This window comes from Littorina saxatilis, linkage group LG2 (assembly GCF_037325665.1).
Source record: "Littorina saxatilis isolate snail1 linkage group LG2, US_GU_Lsax_2.0, whole genome shotgun sequence".
Lineage (NCBI taxonomy): Eukaryota > Metazoa > Mollusca > Gastropoda > Littorinimorpha > Littorinidae > Littorina > Littorina saxatilis.
Window position 1 is genome coordinate 87,164,690 of NC_090246.1, and position 26,909 is coordinate 87,191,598.

Consider the following 26,909-nt stretch of genomic DNA (forward strand, 5'->3'; position numbering starts at 1 on the left):
GCTTTGAATGGTGAAGTAAGCAGTCACCTGTTGTTTATTTAGCCGCCTTTATATATAAATTTAGCGGCTATTAGGTTTCACTGTGTCTGTTTGGTTGGTTGTTTATCCCACGACAGTTTAGACTTGTATCTCTGGTATTCTGGGGTCAATTGAGCTCAAATTTGGTTAGTAGCTTGAAATTGTGGGACCTAGGGTGTGTGCAAACATTAGGTTCCTAACTTTAGTCAAACTTGAGATAATAGCTTTACACGCCTTTACGCGCCCAGCCAGGGAACTTTTTTTTTAAAGGATTTAAAATGAAGATGCGCGTCTCAACGTAACACTTGACGTCAAAGAAATGTGCTAGTGAGACTTGTTTACAATGTATTGCCGTAGTGCATATTGTCCTGCTAATTACCGGATCTGTGAATGAATTCGTGTGGTTACTCGTTGCTGTCAATAACAAGAAGATTTTGTTTGTTTGCTTGCTTGCTTAACGCCCAGCCGACCACGAAGGGCCATATCAGGGCGGTGCTGCTTTGACATATAACGTGCGCCACACACAAGACAGAAGTCGCAGCACAGGCTTCATGTCTCACCCAGTCACATTATTCTGACACCGGACCAACCAGTCCTAGCACTAACCCCATAATGCCAGACGCCAATTTTAAAGTCTTAGGTATGACCCGGCCGGGGTTTGAACCGACGACCTCCCGATCACGGGGCGGACGCCTTACCACTAGGCCAACCGTGCCGGTAATAACAAGAAGAGGATGGTCACGTTCTGAATTGACATTGAATTAAGTCCTGTATCAGCCGTCGTTTCTTCATGCTTATAAACATCCTGATAATCCTCGCTCCACGACTATCGCCAGTTGTCTTTCTGACCGGACGCGACAGTCCTACGCGAATCTATCAAAACCAGAATACAGAGTGATCTCCCATATGTTGTTCACGAGCAGTGTTCGCGAGACAAAAATGATTGCAGATTGGCCGACTTCGACAGTGATCTCCGTTCTGTTCTTCACAGTTATGATAAAGACATCGTTCTAAGGTCAAAACAAGTCGAAATTTTGGGACTGCTGCCGGAAGGAGACCGTAATATATGGTTGCATCACTGTAAAAAAAAATCGTCTGCTCCAGCGAGCGCGAAACCAAACGGTTGATTATCACGTGACACTTATGCCATATTTAGAGTTGTTTGCACAGTAAATACATCCGCGAAAAATAGCTCGCTTGAAACTGTCTAAAATACAAATTCCTCTGTAATTTAAAAATTACAAAACACCATGAAAAATCATTATCGACGATCGCGAATCTGCTTACATCCATAACACATTACAAAAAGCTCTAGCCTAAATATCGAAATAAAAAAAAAATCGGTTTCCTTGCAAGGCATCCTGTCAGGGAAAGAATGAGCCGAACTCATTTTGACCTGAGTTCAGGGTGGCTTATTAAAACATTACACCTGAAAACATACAGCTGACTGTGTATTGCTGAGCAGGTGTAATTTAATCACAACCTTTCAGTTAAGAGCAATACATCCTTGTCCTGAACTGGGTGGTTCAAGTTACGTTTTGAAAACATTCTATTGGCTGTGGAGTGTCATCTGTTTAAACTGTAGGCTATCGGATTCTTATTCCTTGCCCACATACACAGGACTAGATCCTTCTATTAGATACGAGTCTTCATTGTCGATTTGTTTACGCTTGGTCGGTCACGTAATCACTCAAGTATAATAGTCTACTCGCAACGCGAACAGGAATACTCAAAGGGCATTGACTCGGAGAAGGTATTCACAGAATTAGTAGAGTCAGGTTTCTTTTTTCTCCGGGATGTCCACTCGGACGACATTTTTATTTTTTTAACTTTTTTTTAAGGAGATAAAGATTTTTAACCAGATTTGAAGTAACGAAAGGCATGAGCTGTTCAGAACTTTCTTCGTTTTACAGTGATAGACCAAAATGTAAATAATTTCAAACGCGGAGACCATCGTGTGCACTGAGAAAGGAAACAAACTCGCATCAGTCCCGTCGCGTCCCGCATAGCCATATTGACTGAAGAGACGTTACACAACAGCCAACCAACCAACTTTTTGTTTCTTCAAAATAATGCAGTTTACGTTTTGCGGTTGTTGTTTTTTCATCAGTCTTTCTTTCTTTATTTGGTGTTTAACGTCGTTTTCAACCGTTCAAGGTTATATCGCGACGGTTTTCATCAGTCAGCAGCTACGCTATTGAAACATCGGTATAAGTTTAAACGAAGGGTATGTTAAAACTGCAAACATCTTGTTGGGCTCGTGATAGTTTGCACGATGATTTTTACACGAATGCAGAAAAAAATGTTTTACGCCCTCACTGTAATACACCATTATCAGAATACACCATTATCAGAATACACCACTATCGGAATGCATTAGAAGCATGATGAATGCAGGAATGAAATCCTGAAACCTTTAAATGTAAGCTAACGATACCCAGTAGATATACCCGACATTTGCTACCTGACAACTAACACGATGAATCGAGTTCTGCTATCGTGTAGCTGCTTGTCAAGTGGCAGTGGATACAAGACCCCTACTGTTGTTATCGGTTAGACGTAGGAGTGAACAGACTGGCGGAGCCTTTTACACAGATATGTGAAAGCGTTCACACAATGGATGAGATATATCAGATACCTTTTGTTTTGTAATGTCACATTCTTGCGCATGTTGATGTTGCGTAATAGTTATGCATTGATCGAGTGTGTGTGGGGGGGGGGGGTGGGGGTGGTGGTGACGTCACTTGTACAATAATGTTCTCTGTGTCAGGATTCATATAACATAGAAAGCAACTTGCGTATTACATAAAAGTCATGCAATACATACGACTCAGACACACAACATACAAACACATTTTATAGTATCTCTGATAATACCTAGACCTCTCTTCAGTGAAAATGGTTAATGATAGACATACAGCGAACGACAGTGTTTAGCACAGCGGTACCTGCGATAAAAAGACGCTTTTGTGAACGGCCAGAAGTGTCCCCTATCACAGGTGTTCTCTCCTGGCAGGTATATTTTAGAAACGTTAAGAAATAAAGGGACAACGGGAGGTTTTCTCTTGTCGGAGGGGGCAGACATCGCAGGTACATATACCACTGTGCCTGCATTTACTTGTGTGTCTGTGTGTCGTTTTGATATGTCGGCTAGTAATGGCATACCGGTGTGTATGCGCGGTGTTTAATGGCGGTAGACAGGTAGAATACCAGTCACGGGAGATTATTTATTATTTATCATTGTCATTGAGAGAACTCGCCGGTGTGTTGCTGTATGAGCAAGAATGTTATGCCACTACCGCACTACATAGAAATGACTGAAGTCAATATCTCTTGCTGACACTGACAGGGAAGGCGTTTATGTGTGTGGTTCCTTGTGCTGTAACGGAACAGCGTTCGATTTGTCAATGGCAATCAGCGCTCAATTGATACAAACAAAGAAACAAAGAAAGCACACGCAGAGTTGTTAGGCGACAGTGATAATGAAGTCAAATCAACATTTATTTTCGAGGCTGCAAGCTGCTGACCTGTGGATTATTCATTGCGAAAATATGGAGTGAAAACGAGAGTGTGGATCTTGAATCTACAGGTTAGCGACAGAGTCCCATGGAAGGCTTATCGTCAGAAAAACAGCATTGATAGGATCAACACTTCGATGGGAATTAACTAAGAATTCCGCCAGTTGTCAAAATGTAAGACCCAGACTGACTGTGCCAATGTGCGGTTGCCTGAACAACACCAATAACAATTGCCCACAAGAAAAATGTTCATTCAAAATGAACAGGCGTCCATGTTATTTTGACAAAATGAATATTTTTGTTAAAGGCACAGTAAGCCTCCCGTAAACCATCACAGAGCTCCCCGAGCGTCTAAATACAGTACAAGCATACTTCCATTTGAACGCTCACCGAACGGGAACATCCTGGCTGCTTTCTGTCGAGCGTGAGACATTTTCCAAGAATTTATTTTCGTGGACTTGCTCCTCTACAACAATGGCGCCTCGTTTTTGCGCTAGACCTAACTTTTAAAATCTAAATAATAAATTGACAGCTTGTTACACAAACATTCTTTAATCATAAAAGAATTCGTTTTTCATCAAGACAAGATCAGAACAATTCGAAGTTGTGAAAGTTTAAAAAAAGAAAAGCCCGGAAGCAGGGTCACGCAAGGGTCGTAGCAGACGACGGCCCGGTTTATCAGTGCAAATCGCCGTTCCTCTCAACAGTCAAAAGCCATCGCTAGAGTTCTTGTGAACCACAGCCGTTGTTTCGTGCATAAAAAAACGTGCTATTGTAGATAAGCTCACGTCGAGTCGCATTCAAATGACTAACTATGACGACTGCATTGTGAAAAGGGGGAAAACTGGATCACACGGGTTTACGATGGCTCAGGGGTAAGATAAACCACGCAAAAATAAATTCTTTGAAAATTGTTCGCTCTTTACGGAGCGCACCTAGGATGTTCTCAATTGGTGAGTGTTTAAATGAAAGGGTGTTTGTACTGTGTGTACAAGCCTGACCGTATCTGTGATGGTTTACGGGAGGCTTACTCTGCCTTAAAAGAAGCTGGCAAGCACACCCTTTCGAATATAGCGGAAGTAGTTTCGACCCTAAATGCTTACGTACTTAGGCCTTAAACTTAAGTACGGGTTGATAGAACATTTTAATATTATACATGCAGTTTATTTTCAAAGTTTGGAGTCGTAGATCATTCTTTTTGGATGCAATGTGACTAGCATGTATCAGTGAAATTTGTTGTTTAATTCTGCAAACAAATGTGTGTGCTGTTATTGCATTATTTACAAAAAACGCACAGAAAAAAACACTATTTTCGACGACTCACTGCGGAGCAGAGCGTGCAATATACGCTCTGCTGCAGAGTTATCCCACGTGCGGTTAGATAGACGCTCATACATGTAAGTACAGTTTATTTTCTAGGTTTGGTATCGTAGATAATTTTTTTTGAATGCAATGTGAAAAACAGGTATTGATACAGTTTGTTGTATAATTTTGCAAGTGAATATTTGTTTATTGGCTGCATGTTTGACAAAAACGTTGTAAAATAAACACTTTTTCGTTGCTTTTATTGTTTGCTTTGATTGCAGCCAAACGACTTGCTCCACGGGGCTGAAAATAAAGTGGAAGACACTTTGAGATATAAGGAATTGGATAGGCCATCATACGAGAAGGTGTAGAAATCTGCTTGCTGGCAGCTTTAAGTGTTACAGCGACATCAGAAAACTCTAAAAGCTTTGGGTTTTTTTTTAAATGCATGATTTTTATAGTTTGTCACTTTAGACAATTTTTGTAATAATTAATTTGATCGAAAAAAAAATAGTGTAATATACAAATAAGAAAATTTTTGAATCACATTTTTGCTATCCTTGATGAGAAGCGAGTTGAAATGAGCCTAAATAAAGTCACACCTTAACATTTTTTAGTTTTTGCCCACTAAGGCATTTGCAACAAGAAATTTCAGTATTTTTTAAGTTTTTACCCCCCCCCCCCCCCCAAAAAAAAAAAAGTACGTGTTGACAGAATATTTTAATATAAGTGCAGTTTATATTTCAAAGTTTGGAGTCGTAGATCATTCTTTTTGGATGCAAAATGACTAACATTGTATCAGTGAAATGTGTTGTTTAATTCTGCAAGCAAATGTGTGTGCTGTTATTGCATTATTTGCAAAAAACGCACAGAAAAAAACACTATTTTTGACGACTCACTGCAGTTATCCAAGGTGCGGTTAGATAGACGCGCATACATGCAAGTACAGTTTATTTTTTAGGTTTGGTATCGTAGATAATTTTTTTGCAATGCAATGTGACAAACATGTATTGATACAGTTTGTTGTATAATTTTGCAAGTGAATATGTGTTTATTGGCTGCATGTTTCACTAAAACGCAGTAAAATAAAAACTTTTTCGTTGCTTTTGTTGTTTCCTTTGATTGCAGCCAAATGACTTGCTCTAGGGGGCTGAAAAATAAGTGGAAGACACTTTGAGATATAAGGAATCGGATAGGCCATGACACGAGAAGGTGTAGAAATCTGCTTGCAGACAGCTTTAACATGACATCACATATTGATATATTTTTTAAGTTTTTGCATATTACCCCATTTTTGAGGTCACGTTTTAACTTTGGTTAAGTGTTTGCCCACAACTGACATTAGATTACATTTAAACATTTTACATTATTTTTCTAGCACATTTTCATGTTAGTCTGCGCCATCCATTTCTGTGAAAAATACGAGTGTTCAACATTGATGAAATCATGGACATGTATGCGAGTTGGCACTGTCAAGAGAAACATTTGTAGTTTTAGTTTTGGAAACACGGCGTCGCTTTCGTCTGTCTTTCTGTGAAAAAGAGTGTTCAACATTGATGAAATCATGGACAGGCAGTCTTGATGAAACATTTACAGTTGCTTCAATAGCATGTGCTCTTTGCGAAAAACAAAAATTGTGTTCAGGTTCAAGTCCAAGGTTGATGTCATCATCAGCACGAGCATGACAGTTGTCATCAGCATCAATTTCATTTTCAGCTGTTGCTGTGTGTATCATAGAAACATTTCCACATGAATGACTGGTGCGTGACTCAGGGAAATAAGCGTGTTCAAGTGAGATATGTTCCGAAATGTCCTCCATACTCAAGCCAGGAAAATAACTTTGTTCAAGTTCACAAACATCCTGTATGTTCAATTCAGTGTAAGTACTATTTGCATGTAGAAAAGCTTCTTCCATGTTCCGCCCATTGTTAAACACAGACATACTTTCCTGTTCAACAAAAATGTCTGACAAAGAATTAGGCTGTTGTGGGTTCAATTCAATCCCAACATTGTCACTGTCAGTGGCACATTTCCCTTTCATGTTCAAAGGAGTCTTAGATGAAGTGGTACATTTGCGCTGATTTGTTTTTTCTTTTTGATCTCTGTCAGTGTCACTCAGTAATAGTCCTAGCAGTACTGACTGGATTTGGAGTACAAAAATCTGTTGGCATACTGGAATGACCTGGTTTGAATGAACCAAGCTTGTTCTGTCCACACTGACTAGCAGAAGTTTGGATAGAACTTGGAGAAAAATGAACAGGTGTTAATTGGTAAAAGCATTGATAATGTGTTTCTAGAAAAACAGTCAAATCTGCAAAAGAATCAAATGACATCAAAACGGCAGCACCACCTGAAGAATGATCGCCATTTCTGTTTCTTTCATGGGAATCAAACAAATAAAAACACTGACTATCCAGGTTACCGTGAATGGCAATGGTCGATTCCTGAAATGTTGCAAGGATGTAGTTTGACACAGCAAAAGCCCGATGCAATCCCTCTTCTAGATTAGTCAAATGAAAGCCTTGGTCACTGACAACATTAGCAGGCAAGTAAGCGGGGTTAGTGTGTCCATTAATCATGTCGAAAAAATATTCTATTTCAACAGCATGTCCAACAACAGTTGTTGGCAAATGTTCGTGACCGATGTAACCATCAATGCCGACCCTCACCTTCATCATCACTGTCTCTTCTTGCTGTGCTAGCAGTAGAGCCACTATGACTACTGTCGTCGTCACTGTCAACATTTGCAGAGTCGCTGCTGTCACCATCATTAGCTGCACACTCTGCGTCACCACCTTCGTCACTGTTGTCACCGTTGTCAAAGTCCGGGTCGCCATGTGCATTGGCATCATGCACAGCTTGAACAGCTGCCTGCAAGACATTTGCAGTCACCTCTCTGTGTGCACCACCCACCTTCTTGGAGATACGCCGATAGGTGTTGTGCGACAATCCTGGAATCGACATGATGGCAGAGAACTTCCGAAGAGCTGCCTCGCCACATCCTAACTCGTTGAAGCACATGACAATGGAGTTGTTGACGTCAAACCCCATAGTAATGTTGTTGCTCCCATCAAGTCGGCTACATGAATGCTGCTGCTTCGTGAAGGTGCAATCCTGGTAAATACAAAAACAACAAATTAGATTAGTAACAACAAAAAAGCTAGAGAGCAAGAGAGAGTTTGAGAGAGAGAGAAAGAGAGAGTGGGAGAGAAAAAGAGCACTGATAATAATCACTAATATATTTCCTTTGTAATACTATTATCATCAGGGCTTACAGCTTTCAGATTATGTAGTTTTTTTCCCCACACTGACAGTGACAACTGAAACTCAATCAGAAAAATTCCAAGAGAGAGAGACTCAGTTTGGGAGAGCTGGTAATAACTAACAAGGCAAAATAATACAATACAAAAAAATAGTAATTATAAAATGAGTTTACATACCTCACAAGCCAGTCTTATTTCTCTTGAATATCCCATCTTGTCACCAAAGCACACCGACAGGGTCCCACCACACTCGCCACAAGCGACCGCCGAAAACAGAGACTTCAAATTTTTCAACTCAATGAAGCACCGCTCTTTGTCACTGTCCGTTTCGTCAGCTGCAGCAACGTAGTCTTTCATAACATCCAGTTTTCGTCTGGCAGTACACGGTTGTTCAGCTGGTAAAGGTACAATTCCATTGTTGTCATCAGCAAGCGATCGTGTTCTCGTCAGCATTTTTCGCTTGCCAGCGAGCCTTGGCTGCTTCTTTGCACTGCTGCTTGCGTGAACGTTTTCCCCGATTAAGCGGAGTCCTGTCTGGCACTAAATCTTGCAAATCTTGAGCGTTTGTATCCATGTTTTCCGATATTTTCGATGAACTTCGGACAGCAATGACCAATTTCCAAAATGCCGGAAGTTGGCGTAGCGAAGTGAAAGTTGGTCACGTGACCGATCTAGGCCAATCACAAGCTCTCGTGTGACGCGTTCCTCTTTATATGGAAGTTAGCGTGCTGGCCAGTTCATTCACAGAGAGAATGACAGCGGGAAAGGGGAGAGAATGCTGAATCCCACGGTATGTGTCACGTCATGTCGGAACGGGGTTGGGAGAATTTGGCGTAACTAACAGTCAAACAAATGCATTTTTGGCATTTCAACACACAATGAAAATAAATTCTTGACACAGTTGGTTTTGAAACACCTTTATTTTGCATAATATAAGTGTTTTATGTGAAAAACATCGGTTGAACCTGAATTAGAAAGGATTATTTGGTATACATATGTCAAAATCTCAAAACTGACCACTTGAACACACAACACGATTTTTGACTTCAGACGTGTGTAGCCCCTGGCCTTAAAAGAATCCTTTGCATGGCCTCGGCGTATGGGCAGTAGCTCTAAACGTAAACTATGGCAACAACAACAATTCGGGGACGCCTAGAATCACACAATAATGTATCTGGAGTTTTTGCAGGCGATGTCTCAAAAAACAAAAAACAAAGTAGAGGCTCCAAGACGGCTCCGTGTCCGACGCGGGTACTATGCACGCACAACAGCCCGAAACTCCGTCGATAGAGATTTATCACCCCTGGCCCAGGTGATGTCTCTATCGACGAAGTTTCGGTTTGATAGTAGTAAGGGCAGTAACTCAAGACGTAAATGTGGCAGTGTCCCATAGGCAATCGCAGAGTTATCCTGTACATAGGCAACACTTACTTGATCCCAATTACTAGGCGTCCTCGGGGACGCCTAGAATAAAGGACTGCCTGGAACTGAAGAAACGATGAAAATGGCAGATAATGTGCATTTTCTGTCACTACACAAAGAGAATGATCATCAGGAATAACTACGAAAACGTCGTTCTTATTATTATTGCATGGAACTGAACGCTACACTGAGGATGAACATTGCAGAAACATGGTTTTTTTTCTCACTATACAAGACCAACGTTGGCCAAAGACATTCTAGAAAGGCTCTCATGAACAACAAACTCCTGGAAGGGTTTTAACTTGTGCATCGCATGTGGCGTACGAGCTGTGTGTTTTGATACCACGAGTGACCGACCAGTGGACAGTGTAACACGATGGACGTATCAGGAGTGTGGGGGTGGCTGCAGGCATGATCTCGGACATACACCTGTGTGACGGACAAGAGGTGCTGGAGGAAATTCAAGGTACATATACACCCTGACTCTAAGTGTGTGAGAGAGAGAGAGAGAGAGAGAGAGAGAGAGAGAGAGAGAGAGAGAGAGAGAGAGAGAGAGAGAGAGAGAGAGAGAAAGAGAGAGAGAGAGAGAGAGAGAGAGAGATATGATTGATGATAATTAGTTTTAACGTCCTCTTAGAACCATTTGGCCTATCTTGGGACAGGTAGAGTTAATATGCGTTATGTGGGGACAAGACACTGGAATTACATGCAAACAGAGAACACATGTATATGATCGTGTTATATATCTGGAAGTCTGTTGTTGCGATATTTCACAATGGGGATGGAAGTAATGATTGTGTACGCGGAATATGGTTGAACTGGAGCGGTTTTGTAGGCTTATTTGCTTTTTATTTATGTAGAATATGTTTATATTTATGGCTTAATAAGTAAATAAATACATAACTGGAAAAGTAATACAATAAATAAAAAAAATTAAAATTAAAAAATTAAAAAAAGAGAGAGAGAGAGAGAGAGAGAGAGAGAAAGAGAGGTGGGGGGGGAGAGAGAGGTAGAGGCCAAGAGGGTGATATATATTATGACAATGACAATTCTTTATTAAGGAGGGTAATAGAGTAAGCAGTGATCTGATGTTTTTTACATCTTACCCTCGCCCTAAAGAGGGAATACTAAAAAAATAAAAAATAAAGAGTCAGACAGACAGACAAGACAGACAGGGGGTTTGTGGGGGGGGTTGGAACCTCTCAATTGGAACACAGTAGGAGAAGCATTGGGTAATATAGGAACACACACTGATTACTACTTTCTCTCACAACGAAATAGGGGTGGTAGTAATGGTGATGATGGTTGATGAAAGGGGGAGAGAAGTAGGGTTTCATGGATTGACATGCGGTCCATTGTTGGTTCGTTTGTATTGATTGTTTGTTCTGACCATACCTCACAAGATTTGTTCTGACCATACCTCACAAGATTTGTTCTGACCATACCTCACAAGATTTGTTCTGACCATACCTCACAAGATTTGTTCTGACCATACCTCACAAGATTTGAAATCTGTTTGTTTTGACCATACCTCACAAGATTTGTTCTGACCATACCTCACAAGATTTGTTCTGACCATACCTCACAAGATTTGTTTTGACCATACCTCACAAGATTTGTTCTGACCATACCTCACAAGATTTGTTCTGACCATACCTCACAAGATTTGTTCTGACCATACCTCACAAGATTTGTTCTGACCATACCTCACAAGATTTGTTCTGACCATACCTCACAAGATTTGAAATCTGTTTGTTTTGACCATACCTCACAAGATTTGTTTTGACCATACCTCACAAGATTTGTTCTGACCATACCTCACAAGATTTGTTCTGACCATACCTCACAAGATTTGTTCTGACCATACCTCACAAGATTTGTTCTGACCATACCTCACAAGATTTGTTCTGACCATACCTCACAAGATTTGTTCTGACCATACCTCACAAGATTTGTTCTGACCATACCTCACAAGATTTGTTCTGACCATACCTCACAAGATTTGTTCTGACCATACCTCACAAGATTTGAAATCTGTTTGTTCTGACCATACCTCACAAGATTTGTTCTGACCATACCTCACAAGATTTGTTCTGACCATACCTCACAAGATTTGAAATCTGTTTGTTCTGACCATACCTCACAAGATTTGAAATCAATGCGCCCGATGTTATGTGTGGAATGTAGTTTTTTATACTCTTTGATGTGCACCCTTATGCTGAGTGTGATAACCCTCGAATGACTAGTCCTGTGATAAATATTGTTCAATGACATGTATCTAGTCCTGTGATAATGATAGTTTTTAGCGGTAAACTTTTAGCTAAAGCTGACGGCAATTAACCTATTTGGAATCATGTTACTATTCCTGTTAGTGTACATATGCGTGCGCGAGTGTAGTATGCTTCGTATGGTATTTTTATCTGTTGTCTTATTATTTGTTTTGTCTTTTAATGTGCACCACACTGAAATTTCTCTGTATGAGATAATAAAGTATTCGTATTCGTATTCGTATTGTCCGACATGATTAAACCTATCAGCACGACTGTATATTCAGGTCTTATCGTGATCGTGTTTCCTCCTCGAGGTGATGCTTACTTTTACACCAGCTTAGGTTTCAAACCCTTGTTTTTATTTTGACGGGGCTCTGTCCTGTGTGTTATTGAAATGAAAGAGTGGGTTTAATACACTCTCTGGCGGTCCGTATTTGTTTTCTAATGAGTGCCAGGTGGGCTGTGTTATTCTGTAGTTGCAGCACTTTGAAAGGATTAGTCTTCAGAACAATCCGGAGTTAATCCAAGAATCAGACTATTGTGTTGCACATACTACGTTTGATCGCCTTAGCCGAATTATTACAGGTTCAGCTTCCAAGCAGCACTAATTAGAAGTTACAATAAACGAGATTCTATATGAACATTTCTGAAAATAAGACGTTCTAGTATACTTCTTCTTCTTCTTCTGCGTTCCCAGTATACGGATACGGCAATTCACAAAATTATTGTAATGATTAACGTTGTGTATGTGGCTACTTTTTTTGCACCATACGTGATTGTGTGTACATTATTTTGATTGGCTTAGCCGAATCGCTAATTGTTCGCTCTTTATAGCAACACTAACTCAATTTACAATGAACGAAATGCCGTTTACAATTCAAAAATTCAGAAAATTCTAAGTCCTGTAGGCTGTTAGTGGTGTTCAACCACACGAATTCAGAAATCAATGTAAACTGATTCTTGTGCTAATTCTGCATTGTTCTCATGCACGGCAAACAATCATCGTAATGTATTGACTAAAAACTCGCTGTTTTTCATTGCAAATAGGTAGAACGTTTAAGTGGAAAATATAATCGTTTTCATGCTTGGTATATATGTACCGAATTTACCCCCGAGACACAGCAGTAGTAGACCTGCCAGATCTTTGACATCCGTGACGTGTGCATCTGTATATTTATTATAATGGTTTGGAAATGTCAATACAGCGCAGTGAACGGCAGTGATTAAAATAAAAGTGGGTGCTTGTGGGTTGTTTCACATTCGTTTTTCAACGTAGCTGGACAGTGATAAATTTAATGAATATTGTGCCTGGACACCGAATGATTAAATGGTCAGTCGTTGATTACAAGACTACGGCGGTCAAGGCTTGCGTGTAAATTTCTCTGGAAATGTCAGGTGCACGAGGTGAACACGTGAAAAACGACTTGTTTAAAAAAAATCTGTAAACTGTCACCTAGTTTTCCACCAGGAATGTTAAATGGTGAAGTGGGGGCAAGAGTGGTATTTATTTAGTTTTGTTCAAACTGGCACATGTTTTCTTAAAGGTGAGGGTCAAGTTTGGCTTGGTTTTTATCTCTGCACGTTGAGTGCAATGTTTTTTTTGTTTTTTTACTTTCCATGAGAACTTACATCCATACGGCCCACACGTGTTTGGAATAAGAAGAGTGCAGCTGTATTTAGCTACCGAGTTTTTCTGTTGCCAGTCTGAGGGCTACTAATTACTAATAGCTGAGTGCTGATTATTTGTGTTCTGTGCAAAACCAGTTACTGTAGTCCGAATTTTAACGCAGATTCTAATCAGACATCTTCGGAAAAAAAACTACTGCATAAATGCAACTATAACAGTACTACATTATATCAACATCGACAACAACAAAATTACCTTATATTTAACCCCCCCCCCCCAAAAAAAAAAAAAAAAAAAAAAAAAAAAAAAAACCACCCCCATCCACACTAACCCAGGACGTAACCTTCACTTTTATCTACGCTGGGGTGGTTGGGGTTTTTTTTAGAAAGAGGGGGCGACGGCGCAGACAGGTGGACATTTCAATGATCTGTTTGTGTTGCGCAGCATGTCACGTAGTCACCAAAGAACACAGGCCAAGGTTGCCCAAGTTTTTGCCAACAAACGCGCGAAACCCAACTGGGTGTTTTTGATCCCGATTCTAAAATTGGCAGAATGTTTTTACTACCATAGTGACCAATGACTTGTGTGTTTAATGTAGTGCATATGTATATCTGTGTCTTGTGTGTGTTTAGTGCAGTGCATATCTCTGTTTCCAAGTTTATATCAAGAGTTGAGCATTCTGGTTCGCTGTGATGACTGCAATGTTACCAAGCAGGTATACACCTTCACGAAAAATGATAACACACTTCAGTAGGCTAGGTACTGGTTCAACCCTGTTTACATTTGGATAATTAAATGGTGTCAAAAGGAAAAGCGGGACAAGAAGTATCTAATCTTGTCTAGTTGACTGTGTGGGAAAAGCATGTGTTTTTGTTTTGATTTACTTCAGTCATTGTTTACGCGTTTACCTGCACGTTTTGTTAGTTAGAAGCAGGATATTTTGCAAACAGGATGACGGGGGACGGAAGGGGGAGGGTGGATGACATGAGAACGGGGGGGGGGGGGGGGGGGGGGCTTAACGGATGAAGGAGTGGAGAGGCAAAGGTAGGAAATAGGGCTAGGGGTATCCGTGAAAAGGAAACTGTGGAATTGCAGTCCAAGATGTTCATTGTAATCTGTTGTAAGTTAAATGTAACCATTCAACATTTTAAGCAGCCTTTGATAACAAAACACAGTATATCCAAAAAGCAAAGAGACTGCCAACCTTAAATATAAGAATAAAAATAATAATTATAAAAATAATAATAATTTGCATATTAAGAATAAAACCACAGTATATTTTATTGCCCGTTCCCCCAAGAAGTTATCTTTATTTTGCTTAAGAAAACGTGTACCTCAAATGGGAAAAGGGTAGTTTTGGGCGGTATAAAGGACTTATTGTAGTGTAATGAAGTTATGGCCTCTTTAAACTTAGCCGTTTCGGGAAGGCTATATGATTATAAGGCCCTATTTATATCCAGTTCGAGGTAAAACAGACCTTGCGTACCAAACACCTAGAATTCAACTAAGAAAAATGTGTAACAAGTGCCAGCTTTTAGTACAATATAACTGTAAAGGATATCTTCAGAATTAATATTTTCTCTGGGATTGCACGTGAAATGAAATTAACATGTGTGTCAGTTAATTATCAACGATTGCGAAGGTTCCTGTTATCACTTCATAACGATCGTTTTTGACGATAAAGATAGATCAATCAATCAATCAATAGGAAGCTTATATAGCGCGTATTCCGTGGGTACAGTTCTAAGCGCTTGTCGAAGAGTTGTCAACATAGGACTAACAAAGAAACTAACATCTACAGACGGACACGAACCCTATCACACACTATCGAACCCTGATAAACATACAACAAACAACTGTTTAACAACAATGTACACATCAATAGCTAGGTCCATAATATTAAGCACAAAGAAAACACCTCTCACAGAGCACAGCACAAGAATGTCTTTTGGGGCACAACACATCACGTCGAACATGAAAGTCGCAGTCAGCTACGGGAAGAACTGATTGGTGGACTGATAGCTCATTGGGGGAGGGGGGGGGGGGGGGGCTAATTGAAATGGTTGTTGTGGCGTGTTGGTCCGCTCTGTCAATTTTTTTTTTATGACACTCGTGTGACGCTGTACGGGGTCAACACGGGTCAAGAATGGTTAACTCCCTTCGGTCATTAGTTTCCCTTTTACTCCAGTGTCCTGTGCGAGTCGGAGTGTGATGTTTGTCGGGTAGTTGTACAGTCAGGTTTATGGACCTGATTACCTTGCCCCCAGGCACTCACACATCGATAGATAGCTTTTGTCACGTGCTAAAATTGCTCTTGTAACCGGACAAGATTGGGGTGGGTGCATTCATATCGTGTGTGTGTGTGGGTGTGGGTGCCTGTCTGTCTGTCTGTCTGTCTGTGCGTGAGTGAGAGAGAGAGAGAGAGAGAGAGAGAGAGAGAGAGAGAGAGAGAGAGAAGAGAGAGAGAAAGAGAAAGAGGGTAGAGAGAGAGGAACTCAGAACTCAGAACTTTATTACATAAGGATAAAGGTTTTAGGCTTAGCCTAATCTTCCAACCTGTCCTTGGAACATATACAGAGAATAATTGTAAACGAAAGCAAAGACTGCGCACACACACACACACACACACATACACACACACACACACACATACACACACACACACGCACGTATACACACACACGCACACACAAACTCACACTCGCTTACCCACGCACAGACACACACACACACATGCACACGTACATATACACACACACATGCTCGCGCGCGCTCGCATACCTACACACATGCACATGCTATCATTTCATATCTAAAATGAACAGTATCTCATCAAAGTATTAAAATCAAGAGGGGAAGAGAGAGAGGAAGAGTGAGAGAGAGAGAGAGAGAGAGAGAGAGAGAGAGAGAGAGAGAGAGAGAGAGAGAGAGAGAGAGAGAGAGAGAGAGAGAAAGAGGGTGGAGAGAGGGGGAGAGAGAGAGAAAGAGGGTGGAGAGAGAAAGGAAGAGAGAGAGAAAGAGGGTGGAGAGAGAGGAAGAGATAAAGAGAGAGAGGGAGAGAGAGATCCAACTGGATTACAGTCATAATGTCCTGTCTCACAGCTAGTACCTGCTGATTTACGACGCATAATTATGTTTAAATGAACTGTTTTTTCAATACGTTTACTGCACAATGTAGCAACCGCTGGTTCGTTTATGATTAGCCCACGAGCACATAATTACAACGATTTGTACCTAAGTTGGAAATCGTGCTTGATTTCAACACCGTCATCTTATTTTGTAGTTTTGAAACATGTTTTAATATGTTACAAATGTTATACCACTTTTCCATTTAATTCGATTATTTTATTGACATTTTAAAATGCTCAACCAATGTTCTTGTGTTTTTATCAGCTTATGAGGAGCGAGGTAAGGATGTCTCTTGCTCCGTGAATTTCGTCCAGTATTTCTTGTCCTGTTGTATTTCTGTGTGTGCATCGTGTGACTTTGGCAAACTTTCTTTCTTGTTGCTTTAGTGGCGTTTTCCATTTGCTACTGTTTCTGTTGTTGTTTTTTCTTCGGACATTTTTTTTATTTCGTGTCACTTTCGTGATATTTTCATTAGAAATTCTCGTTTGAGTGCAATTTTATTTTTAATCGCCGTGGATTTGCAAGCGTTTAGTTGTTTTCGTTTTTACTTCGTGTGATGTGCATGTTGATACTTAATCGAACTCTCATGAAAACAGTTAAACAGCACCTCCCTCCCCCACCAACAACAAAAAAGAAAAGAAGGAAAAACAAGTCGCGTAAGGCGAAAATACAACATTTAGTCAAGTAGCTGTCGAACTCACAGAATGAAACTGAACGCAATGCAACGCAGCAAGACCGTATACTCGTAGTCCACCGCTCATGGCATAGGCAGTGAAATTGACAAGAAGAGCGGGGTAGTAGTTGCGCTGGGAAGGATAGCACGCTTTTCTGTACCTCTCTTCGTTTTAACTTTCTGAGCGTGTTTTTAATCCAAACATATCATATCTATATGTTTTTGGAATCAGGAACCGACAAGGAATAAGATGAAAGTGTTTTTAAATTGATTTGGAAAATTTAATTTTGATAATAATTTTTATATATTTAATTTTCAGAGCTTGTTTTTAATCCGAATATAACATATTTATATGTTTTTGGAATCAGCAAATGATGGAGAATAAGATAAACGTAAATTTGGATCGTTATATATTTTTTTTTACAATTTTCAGATTTTTAATGACCAAAGTCATTAATTAATTTTTAAGCCACCACGCTGAAATGCAATACCGAAGTCCGGGCTTCGTCGAACATTACCCGACCAAAATTTCAACCAGTTTGGTTGAAAAATGAGGGCGTGACAGTGCCGCCTCAACTTTCACGAAAAGCCGGATATGACGTCATCAAAGACATTTATCAAAAAAATGAAAAAAACGTCTGAGGATATCATACCCAGGAACTCTCATGTCAAATTTCATAAAGATCGGTCCAGTAGTTTAGTCTGAATCGCTCTACCGACACACACAGACACACACACACACACACACACACACACACACACACACACACACACACACACACACGCACATACACCACGACCCTCGTCTCGATTCCCCCCTCTACGTTAAAACATTTAGTCAAAACTTGACTAAATGTAAAAAGAAGGAAACTGTCATTTTGTCCCATTTGAACTTTCCATTCTTGTGTCATCTCTTCGTTGATTTTATAGAAGTGACGCTTCGTCGTTTTCTTTCTTTCGGCCTACGCAAGACAGGGGTTCACTTTAGATGTCATCATGCAAACATGTTTCATTTTTTAATTCTTTGTCGTTTTATCCGATGCTAAGTGTCATTCTTTGATACGTAACAGGATCTCTTCAGTTCGACTTCAGTAAAGTCATTGAAGTTCAGGTTTATTTATCTGAGAGTGAGAATGTGTTGTACTGAAAGTGTGCGCAGTGCTCACTTGCATGTTGTTGTTTTTATATCTGTCCGTGTAGCTCTTTCAGCTTGATAACATTATGCCTATAAGAAAAAATTTATCAGCGCTGCTGCCTATCAGAAAAGCAGATATTATTGATCTCGCTAACATCCCTCACACCAAATGCCAAATGTAATTGATACTATTAACATAACACTTTACTCCTTTGTTGTATGGGTTGATCACAGTGACAAAACATATATTGATTGCTAGAATGATGAAGTGTGTATTGTCTTTTGGATCGATTTTGTGGCACATTTCAATCAATTCAGATGTCAAGGTTTACTTTTGAGAGTGTTTTGTTTTATTCTGAAAGTAAATTGCTCCTGTTTACTACGAGGCAAAATAACATTGATCATAATATATATAGTTTAACGCCGGCAGTTAAAATTGAACTATCACTCAAAATCCGTGAACAAGTTCAGCTGGTTTACATGGTGCTACTTTCAGGGCAGTTTCCAACCATATGAACTGTGGCGTTTTTTCGAGAGCGCATAAAAAACAAGCACTGATGCTTACTACGTCGAAAGCGAGCCTATCGAGCAGACATATGTTTTGGGTCATTTTAACCCCTCTTCCCCTAACAGACTGTTATGCCTGGCGGGAAAACCCCGAAACTGATAAAACTGCCAACGTTTCTAAATCAAGAATCAAACATCGCGAATGTTTTCGTTTTGTCTATGATTGAAGGAATCAAATAACAAGAATGGGAGGTTATTGAAACGTTAAGTTTATGAAAGAAGAAAACAACGAAGCGTCACTTCCATGAAAACAACGAAGAGAGAGAGAGAGAAAGAGAGAGAGAGAGAGAGAGAGAGAGAGAGAGAGAGAGAGAGAGAGAGAGAGAGAGAGAGAGAGAGAGGAGAGAGAGAGAGGGAGAGGGAGAGAGAGAGAGAGAGAGAGAAAGAGAGAGAGAGAGAGATATTTTATGTATGTGTGTGTGTGCTGGGAGGGGGGGGGTCTGGGGTTTCCGGACACGCCCCCCCCCCCCACCCCCACCCCACCCCAAGCCATAACAAGTCGCGTAAGGCGAAAATACAATATTTAGTCAAGTAGCTGTCGAACTCACAGAATGAAACTGAACGCAACGCCATTTTACTCGTAGTATCGTCAGGCCACCGCTCATGGCAAAGGCAGTGAAATTGACAAGAAGAGCGGGGTAGTAGTTGCGCTAAGAAGGATAGCACGCTTTTCTGTACCTCTCTTTGTTTTAACTTTCTGAGCGTGTTTTTAATCCAAACATATCATATCTATATGTTTTTGGAATCAGGAACCGACAAGGAATAAGATGAAAGTGTTTTTATATTGATTTGGACAATTTAATTTTGATAATAATTTTTATATATTTAATTTTCAGAGCTTGTTTTTAATCCGAATATAACATATTTATATGTTTTTGGAATCAGCAAATGATGGAAAATAAGATAAACGTAAATTTGGAGCGTTTTATAAATTTTTATTTTTTTTTACAATTTTCCGATTTTTAATGACCAAAGTCATTAATTAATTTTTAAGCCACCAAGCTGAAATGCAATACCGAACCCCGGGCTTCGTCGAAGATTACTTGACCAAAATTTCAACCAATTTGGTTGAAAAATGAGGGCGTGACAGTGCCGCCTCAACTTTCACGAAAAGCCGGATATGACGTCATCAAAGACATTTATCAAAAAAATGAAAAAAACGTTCGGGGATTTCATACCCAGGAACTCTCATGTCAAATTTCATAAAGATCGGTCCAGTAGTTTAGTCTGAATCGCTCTACACACACACACAGACACACACACACACACATACACCACGACCCTCGTCTCGATTCCCCCCTCTACGTTAAAATATTTAGTCAAAACTTGACTAAATATAAAAAGGAGAACAAAAAGTTGTTGTTTTTAAATAAGGAAATAAACAATTTTTAAAAGATTATCATGCTGGCCCCCTTAGGAGACGGCCTTAGTCTTCTAAATGACGGTTTTGGAAGGTACTTATGTAATTTGTCGGCCGAGGTTGCACCAGATTGCTCCATTTTCCTTGTTTTAATCATCATTCTTCGGGGGGGGGGGGGGGGGGGTCATGCCCTCGGAACCCCCTGGGAGGTTCGGGCACTCGTTGATCTGTCCCTTAAAGAAATTTGGAAACCTCCCCTTAAAAATGTTGTGATCCGCCCCTGGTGTGTGTGTGTGTGTGTGTCAGTGTGTGAGTGTTTGGCGGACGCGTGCGCTAGGAACCACAGCATTAACATGCAGCTGTGCAAAAGCGGCTCTCAGCATTGACATTACGGCATTGACCCAGTGCCAAATGGGCCGGTCGGTGTCTTACGCTTATGTGACATCGATCGGTGAGCAAACGCGACAGGCGGATCTGATGTTTTGTTGTGGGTGGATATTTATTAACGTCTCTCTCGCTCTCAGACAGGACAGGACGCCTTTCTTCAACTGTGGTTTTGACTTGGACGGCGAAGAAACATTTAAAGCTGTCCTCTATTCAACCCGAAATCTTTTACCCGAACATTCAGTGCCAAAGCTTCGTGCAGCGAGCTTCCTGGAGTAGACTTCGCGAAATCGACTTCGCCCAATTAATATCTAGCTTAAAGTGCGTGATAGCAGTGTCAAATGGGGCGGGGATATAGCTCAGTTGGTAGCGCGCTGGATTTGTATTCAGTTGGCCGCTGTCAGCGTGAGTTCGATCCCAGGTTCGGCGGCAATTTATTTCACAGAGTCAACTTTGTGTGCAGACTCTCTTCGGTGTCCGAACCTCCCCCCGTGTACACTACATTGGGTGTGCACGTTAAAGATCCCACGATTGACAAAAGGGTCTTTCCTGGCAAAATTGCTTAGGCACAGTTAATAATTGTCTACCTATACCCGTGTGACTTGGAATAATAGGCCGTGAAAGGTAAATATGCGCCGAAATGGCTGCAATCTACTGGCCGTATAAAATTTCATCTCACACGGCATAACTGCAGAGCGCCTAGAACTGTACCCACGGAATATGCGCGATATAAGACTCATTGATTGATTGATTGAGTGTCTGGCTGACCCTGGCATTGCTCTTTGTAAATTGTCGAGTGGAGCATAAAGCTATGAAAGTGCAGGAGTACTTCCCAACCCATGTGTTGTTGGCTGGATCAGACAGTCGTGAAAGTACAGGAGTATTGCGCGCCTTAGAAGGGAAAACACAACCACAACAAGCTTTTTCTTTTATTTTACCATTTGACGGCTTAGAAGCATATATAGATCAGGCCTGAAAGTGGCGAGTATTTTACTCGCCATGGCGAGAAATGTTCATCTACTCGCCAAATGCGAGTAAAGTTGCTGAAATAAAGTGTTGGTTTGGCTAGTAAAGTTTGCTCTTTGGCTAGTACATTTTCAGAATCACTAACCAAAGGCGAGTATACCATGTGTTGGACTTTCAGGGCTGATAATACACGTGCACGATAGCAGTGTTTTACTGACTCAGACCTTGCTCTATCTATGTTGTTCTGATGAGTGGATCGGGGCGGGGACGTAGCTCAGTTGGTAGCGCGCTGGCTTTGTAGCCAGTTGGTCGCTATCAGCGTGGGTTCGATCCCCACGTTCGGCGAGAGATTTATTTCTCGGAGTCAACTTTGTGCAGACTGCGCACGAAAAAGATCCCACGTTCACAGCGAAAGTCTCAGGGCTTGGAAAACACGAAGACACGCATGCATCATCTCTCGTCTCTGATTATCATGATCGTATTTCGATACTTTGACGAGACAAACCCAATGCTGGTGTGTCGAAGAAGACAGCCACAGCGGGCTTGTTCGAATCAAAGTATCACACCATATCTTCAGCGTATTACCAATACCTGTCCCAATATAGACCAGTTGGTCTGAGAGGACGTTAAACCCTAATAGTCAGTCAGTCATGAGTGGATCATAAAGCCAGGAGTGATCGAAGTGAAAATACAAACACAACGCTGTTTATTCTACCGTGGTTTACCATTCAACGGCCCAGAAACACATACGTGTAATTATAGCAGTTTTTGCCCCCAACCTTGCTTTGTCTGTGTTGTTGAGTGGATCATAGGGCCATGAAAGTTCAAGAGTATTTGGTGCCCTAGATCGAAGAGCGAACACAACCACAACGCTTTTTCTTCGACTGTTGTTTACCATTCACCGGCACAGAAAACCGTGCATGATAGCAGTTTTTGTCCCTCAGCCTTACTCTGTCTGGATCATATGGTCATGTATGTTCAGGCGCCCTAAATCGAAGTTTAAACGCAATAACACAACAACAAGAGGTGCGGGTACCGTCAGTGCAGTATTGGCTGCACTTCCTTTTGATAAAAAAAGAAATCCAGCTGAGACGTCACAGCGCGGCAGGGCTGTGATTCGTTGACTAGTTCAGGAGATAGTGTCTGAGGTACCTTACCGACAGTTGCCCTACTTCACGCCTGGGCTATAAAGCCAGGACTGGGTCGTGTGGACTTCAGACAACTTGTTTTATTTGGGCCGACATGATAGCAGATACTATTATTGTTTTGAGCTGAGTTTGTGGTTGTTTTGATCTGTCGTGGCCTGCCGCCTACCCACGAACGTCCCTTCTTCTTCGTGGCGATTCTCACGCTCAACACTTTGTTGGAGAAAACTATTGTTTGAGAAACTAATAAAGTGTTGTATTGACTGTGATCCTTCAAAGATTCCGCCCTGCTGTTGACACTTTTGTTGTCATTGCAACGCATCACAAACGTCTACTGCTTATTCCCAGCAGGAGACTCGTGAAATAGAGAGAGGAACTTGGGGGACTCGAGGGGAATAATATTGCCTTTTTCTCTGCTGAATGGATAGCCGCTGGTTTTCGAGAAGAGGCACTCTGAAGCACAAAGGAGTGAACTGAAGATGCAGAGAATTTCCTCCGAGCGTGTTCTCCGTTTAGAACGGAAATCTGGCCACGGGAATCGCTCTCCCCTGGTGGATAACTGGCAGTGCCACAGTGGGGGAGTGTTTGGCTCACTGCACCAGCCCGCCATGACACAGTCGCGCAGCCTGCCCCAGGTCTTTGTGGAGGATGTCGACTTGCTGGCCGTGTACGGCGTGCATGGCTTCAACATCAACGAAGACGACCTGGACTGCCCTGGACACTGTGGGATCATTCCTTGTGGAGTGTCTTCACAGGTCTTTCATGGCTACGACGATGAGGTGTACGGTCGGGGCTTCATGCCGTGTTACAGTCCTACGGAATGCCCGTGCATTGAAAATGACGAGGGCTGTTCGGAAGGACCTGTGCCTCTGATATTCAGCAGCTTTCCCCAGAGCCCGCGGAATAACAATGAAGAGGGTTGCTGCGAGAGACAGGGGACTCTGACATACAGCAGCTTTTCGCAGGGTCTGTGCACCAACAACAACAATCAAGAGAAAGAAGATTGCGGTGTGCAGTTGCCGTGCAGCAGTTCTTCAGAAGGCCTGTACGACAGCAGCGTCGATGAGGAGGCGGGTGATTGCAGGGGTCGCGCCATGTCCATCGACAGCGAGGACCACAACAACAACAACGTCGCCATCGACGACAGTGACGACGACAGAAAAAGGAAAGCAGAACCAGAAAGCGGCACAAGCACGCCACTAGAAAAACCTCATCAGCTCACGCCTAACGTAACCTTCACCATCAACCATTACGACGACAATGACGACGACAAAAAAGGTCAAGCAGAACCAGAAAGCGGCACAAGCACGCCACTAGCAAAATCTCATCAGCTCACGCCTAACGTGACCTTTGTTATCAACCATTGTGACGACGACGATAATGACAATGACAACGACAGAAATACTGAGTCGGACCCAGACAGTGGAACAACCACGCCAATGGTGAGAGACCGTCTCACACCCAACGCCACGTTCTTCAAGCTAGACAGGAGAGCGTCCTTTGACAACGGCGTCTTCGGCTTGCCCGACAGGATTGCCCGAGGCGAGATGCTGGCACCGGGCACGGACCGCAATGCCCTGACGGCACCGGGCACGCCAGCCGAGCCGGGCACGCCTGTGGGCCGTTACCTGAGTGAGGAGGATCTGCTCGTGGACCCCGAGCAGGTGTTCAACAGAATTTACAGTCGTGAGTGTCTACTTTGTAAATTACAGGTGTGGCAATTACCGTTTAATCTGTGTTAATCTACAGTCGGAATGGGAGAATGAGCGCTTCTGGGGTGATAACGCGAGACAACTCCTGTGATCCTGCCGCGAGGTGGCGCCAGTTACCAGCCGAAAGAAAGAGGGGGCATAACCTCACCAGAACCGCCCATTAAGAGATATTGGAAATGCTGAATTTTTGGCTTCATGGTTGTCTATTTGCGGGTATTCAGAAAATTCACAGTTGTAAGCTTTCACATTATTTATTATTTATGTTTTTTTTAGTCTACCTATTCTCCGTCTCTCTCAGTCTTTCTGCTGACTGTTTCTGTCTAATTGTCTGGATGTCATTTTTTAGTGGTTAGTGTTGTTTTGTTGATTTATTATTTTTTCGATTTCTGACAGCTTACAAAAAGCGAATTTCGTGATGTTCCTGTGCGCCTTTCTGGTTATGTTTTGTCAGCTGTTTTGAGAATTCCGTGCGGTGTGACTCTTGGAATGTGAGTTGACTCTTGGTACTGGATCTGCAGTATACGTTTGTCTTCCAGCAAGCGTTTAACAGACATTTCATTTTCCTTTCATTTTCGTTACTTTATTGTCCCATCGCTGGGAGATTCGGGTCGCTTCTTCTCAGTGGAAAGCTAGCAGCAACAGAGTCGCGCTACCCAAAAGTCAAGGGATCTATTAGATTTTTTCTTCTTCATTACTTTATTGTCCCATCGCTGGGAAATTCGGGTCGCTTCCCCCCAGTGGAAAGCTAGCAGCAACGGAGTCGCGCTACCCAGGTGTCTGCGTGTTTAGGTGTATTCAGCCACCTGCACTTATGGCAGAATGACCAAGATCTTTTACGTGCCATTGTGGTGACACGGGGGTGGGACATGGCTTCCGTCTCTGGGTCTGCACATAAAGTTGACCCGTGTCCGTCCCTGAGTTGTTTTATTTTAATTTTGCGCCGTTTCAGAAGTTGGCAAGAGAATACGTGTGGTGGGAACATTGCTGCATTGCCCAGTAGTTTGACTCGGGAATAGCTTACTGTTTGTTCATCCGGGGTTCCCTGTGAACAGATGTTCAGGAGAATGGAGGATAATGAGTAGCATGGCTGCATGCTTTTTTGACATTCAATATAATTATGTGGAAGAAAATGACTCGTCTGTTGTGAGTCGCTCGATTGTCAGCCAGGTGAGCCCTCAACAGGTGTTCATTTCAACAGTAAAAGCAACTCATTTCCAGAGTTTATTCCATTGTTGGTTGCCTCTGCACAGGTGTTTCTCGCAACACCTACAAGCGTCATGCTTACGTTCGTGAGGTCTTAGCACTTCCCTGAAGTTAAATGTCGGCAAGGGAGAAACCGGGGATAGTCTGTCTTAGCACGGCTTCGCCAAATGCACACAGGAACGGGAAAGCAGTGGTGCTTTTCTTTTCTTTTCTTTTCATTTCTTTTCTCTTTTGCTCTTTTAACTTTTTTTTTGAGGGAAGGGGGGGGGGGAGTGGCACTGATCTGTTGAAATGCGCTCTCTTTTCTTTTGACTGTTTAGCTGTAGACGTAAAACCACCGCCTTCACCCCAATCCCCATCCCCAGCTATGTGTATCCCAGGTTGTGGTCGGCAATCATGTTGGTGTCTTCCCTTTTTAAGCATCAATCGTTACACAAATTCTGCAACTCGTAGCAAGTACCCATCTTTGCTATTCAGTGCAAAAAGTAAACTTTGCTTCCAGTTTATGTGTGTGGCAGGTGAATTAATTATTTGTAAGGATAAGCGAAGGGTTAAAACGATTCTAATTGAGTGCACGGCGTGGTTTTTTTTGGGGGGGAGTGGGGATGCTAACCCTTGAAGTCAAAACCCTTGAAGTAATTGGATATTAGAGAGGTTTCAAAGTTAACGAGCATTAGAATGTCGCAAGATAAGCAGGTTTTTCAGTAGAAGTGGAGGGAGGAAGTTGAAGAGAACTGACCTCTCCGTGACTTTTCTGTTGCACTGTGTTATCGATGCTTTAAGCGGATAGTTATGTAAGCCGTTAACAACCAAAGAACGAGGAGGGTTCGTGTAAGGTCTGCCTAGTTAACAAGGGTGAAAACAAGAGTGGAGATGGGGGGTGCGATGCGGGGGGGGGGGGGGGGGGTGAGTTTGGGGAGGAGTTGGCTTGGCCGGGATGCCGGGGGCTTTGGGATTGGGGTAGTCAAGAGAGATAGACTGGACTATACACAGTGCAAGAAAGCAACTGACTTACAAGACAAGAAAAGTGTGTAAGTTTGTGTTGCAAAGGTGTCACTCGCAGTTGAAGCACGGTCCTTGACGGCTCCTCCTCCCACACACCCACCCCCCACCCCCGCTCCTCTCCCCCTGCGGCACCAAAGGTTTCAACACTGTCGATGTCAGCTCATTTTTTAACCAACAGCAGACTGCAAAATTGAGGCGGCACAGGTG

At 42.0% G+C, this 26,909-nt stretch overlaps 2 protein-coding genes across 4 annotated transcripts in view; one reads left to right on the plus strand and one right to left on the minus strand.

Moving 5' to 3' along the window:
• LOC138960026 (trafficking kinesin-binding protein 1-like) overlaps positions 1-26,909 on the plus strand; it is a 76,762-nt gene that overhangs the window by 15,998 nt on the left and 33,855 nt on the right. Inside the window, exon 1 of one of the 3 annotated variants that reach the window (XM_070331749.1) lies at positions 9,574-9,992. The exons of 1 other annotated variant lie outside the window; for it this stretch is intronic. In XM_070331749.1, coding sequence (XP_070187850.1) covers positions 9,938-9,992 — 55 coding nt within the window. In that variant the 5' untranslated portion in view covers positions 9,574-9,937. Of the gene's footprint in view, positions 1-9,573; positions 9,993-22,022; positions 24,469-26,909 lie in introns of those variants that run through there. One more of the 3 variants, XM_070331748.1, reaches the window with a different exon arrangement.
• Positions 7,449-9,575, minus strand: LOC138960030 (uncharacterized). Its single transcript, XM_070331755.1, has 2 exons — positions 8,282-9,575; positions 7,449-7,955 (listed from the first exon to the last, which is right to left on the minus strand). Exons 1-2 carry the CDS (start codon positions 8,555-8,557, stop codon positions 7,494-7,496), a joined length of 738 nt encoding a protein of 245 aa, XP_070187856.1. The 5' UTR covers positions 8,558-9,575; the 3' UTR covers positions 7,449-7,493.

Bases quoted from the DNA above. Each gene is read 5' to 3' on its own strand.
- LOC138960030 (XM_070331755.1), bottom strand. From the start codon at position 8,557: ATGCTGACGAGAACACGATCGCTTGCTGATGACAACAATGGAATTGTA. The intron at 7,956-8,281 runs GTATGTAAACTC...TGTATTTACCAG, and splicing joins AAATAAGACTGGCTTGTGAG to GATTGCACCTTCACGAAGCA.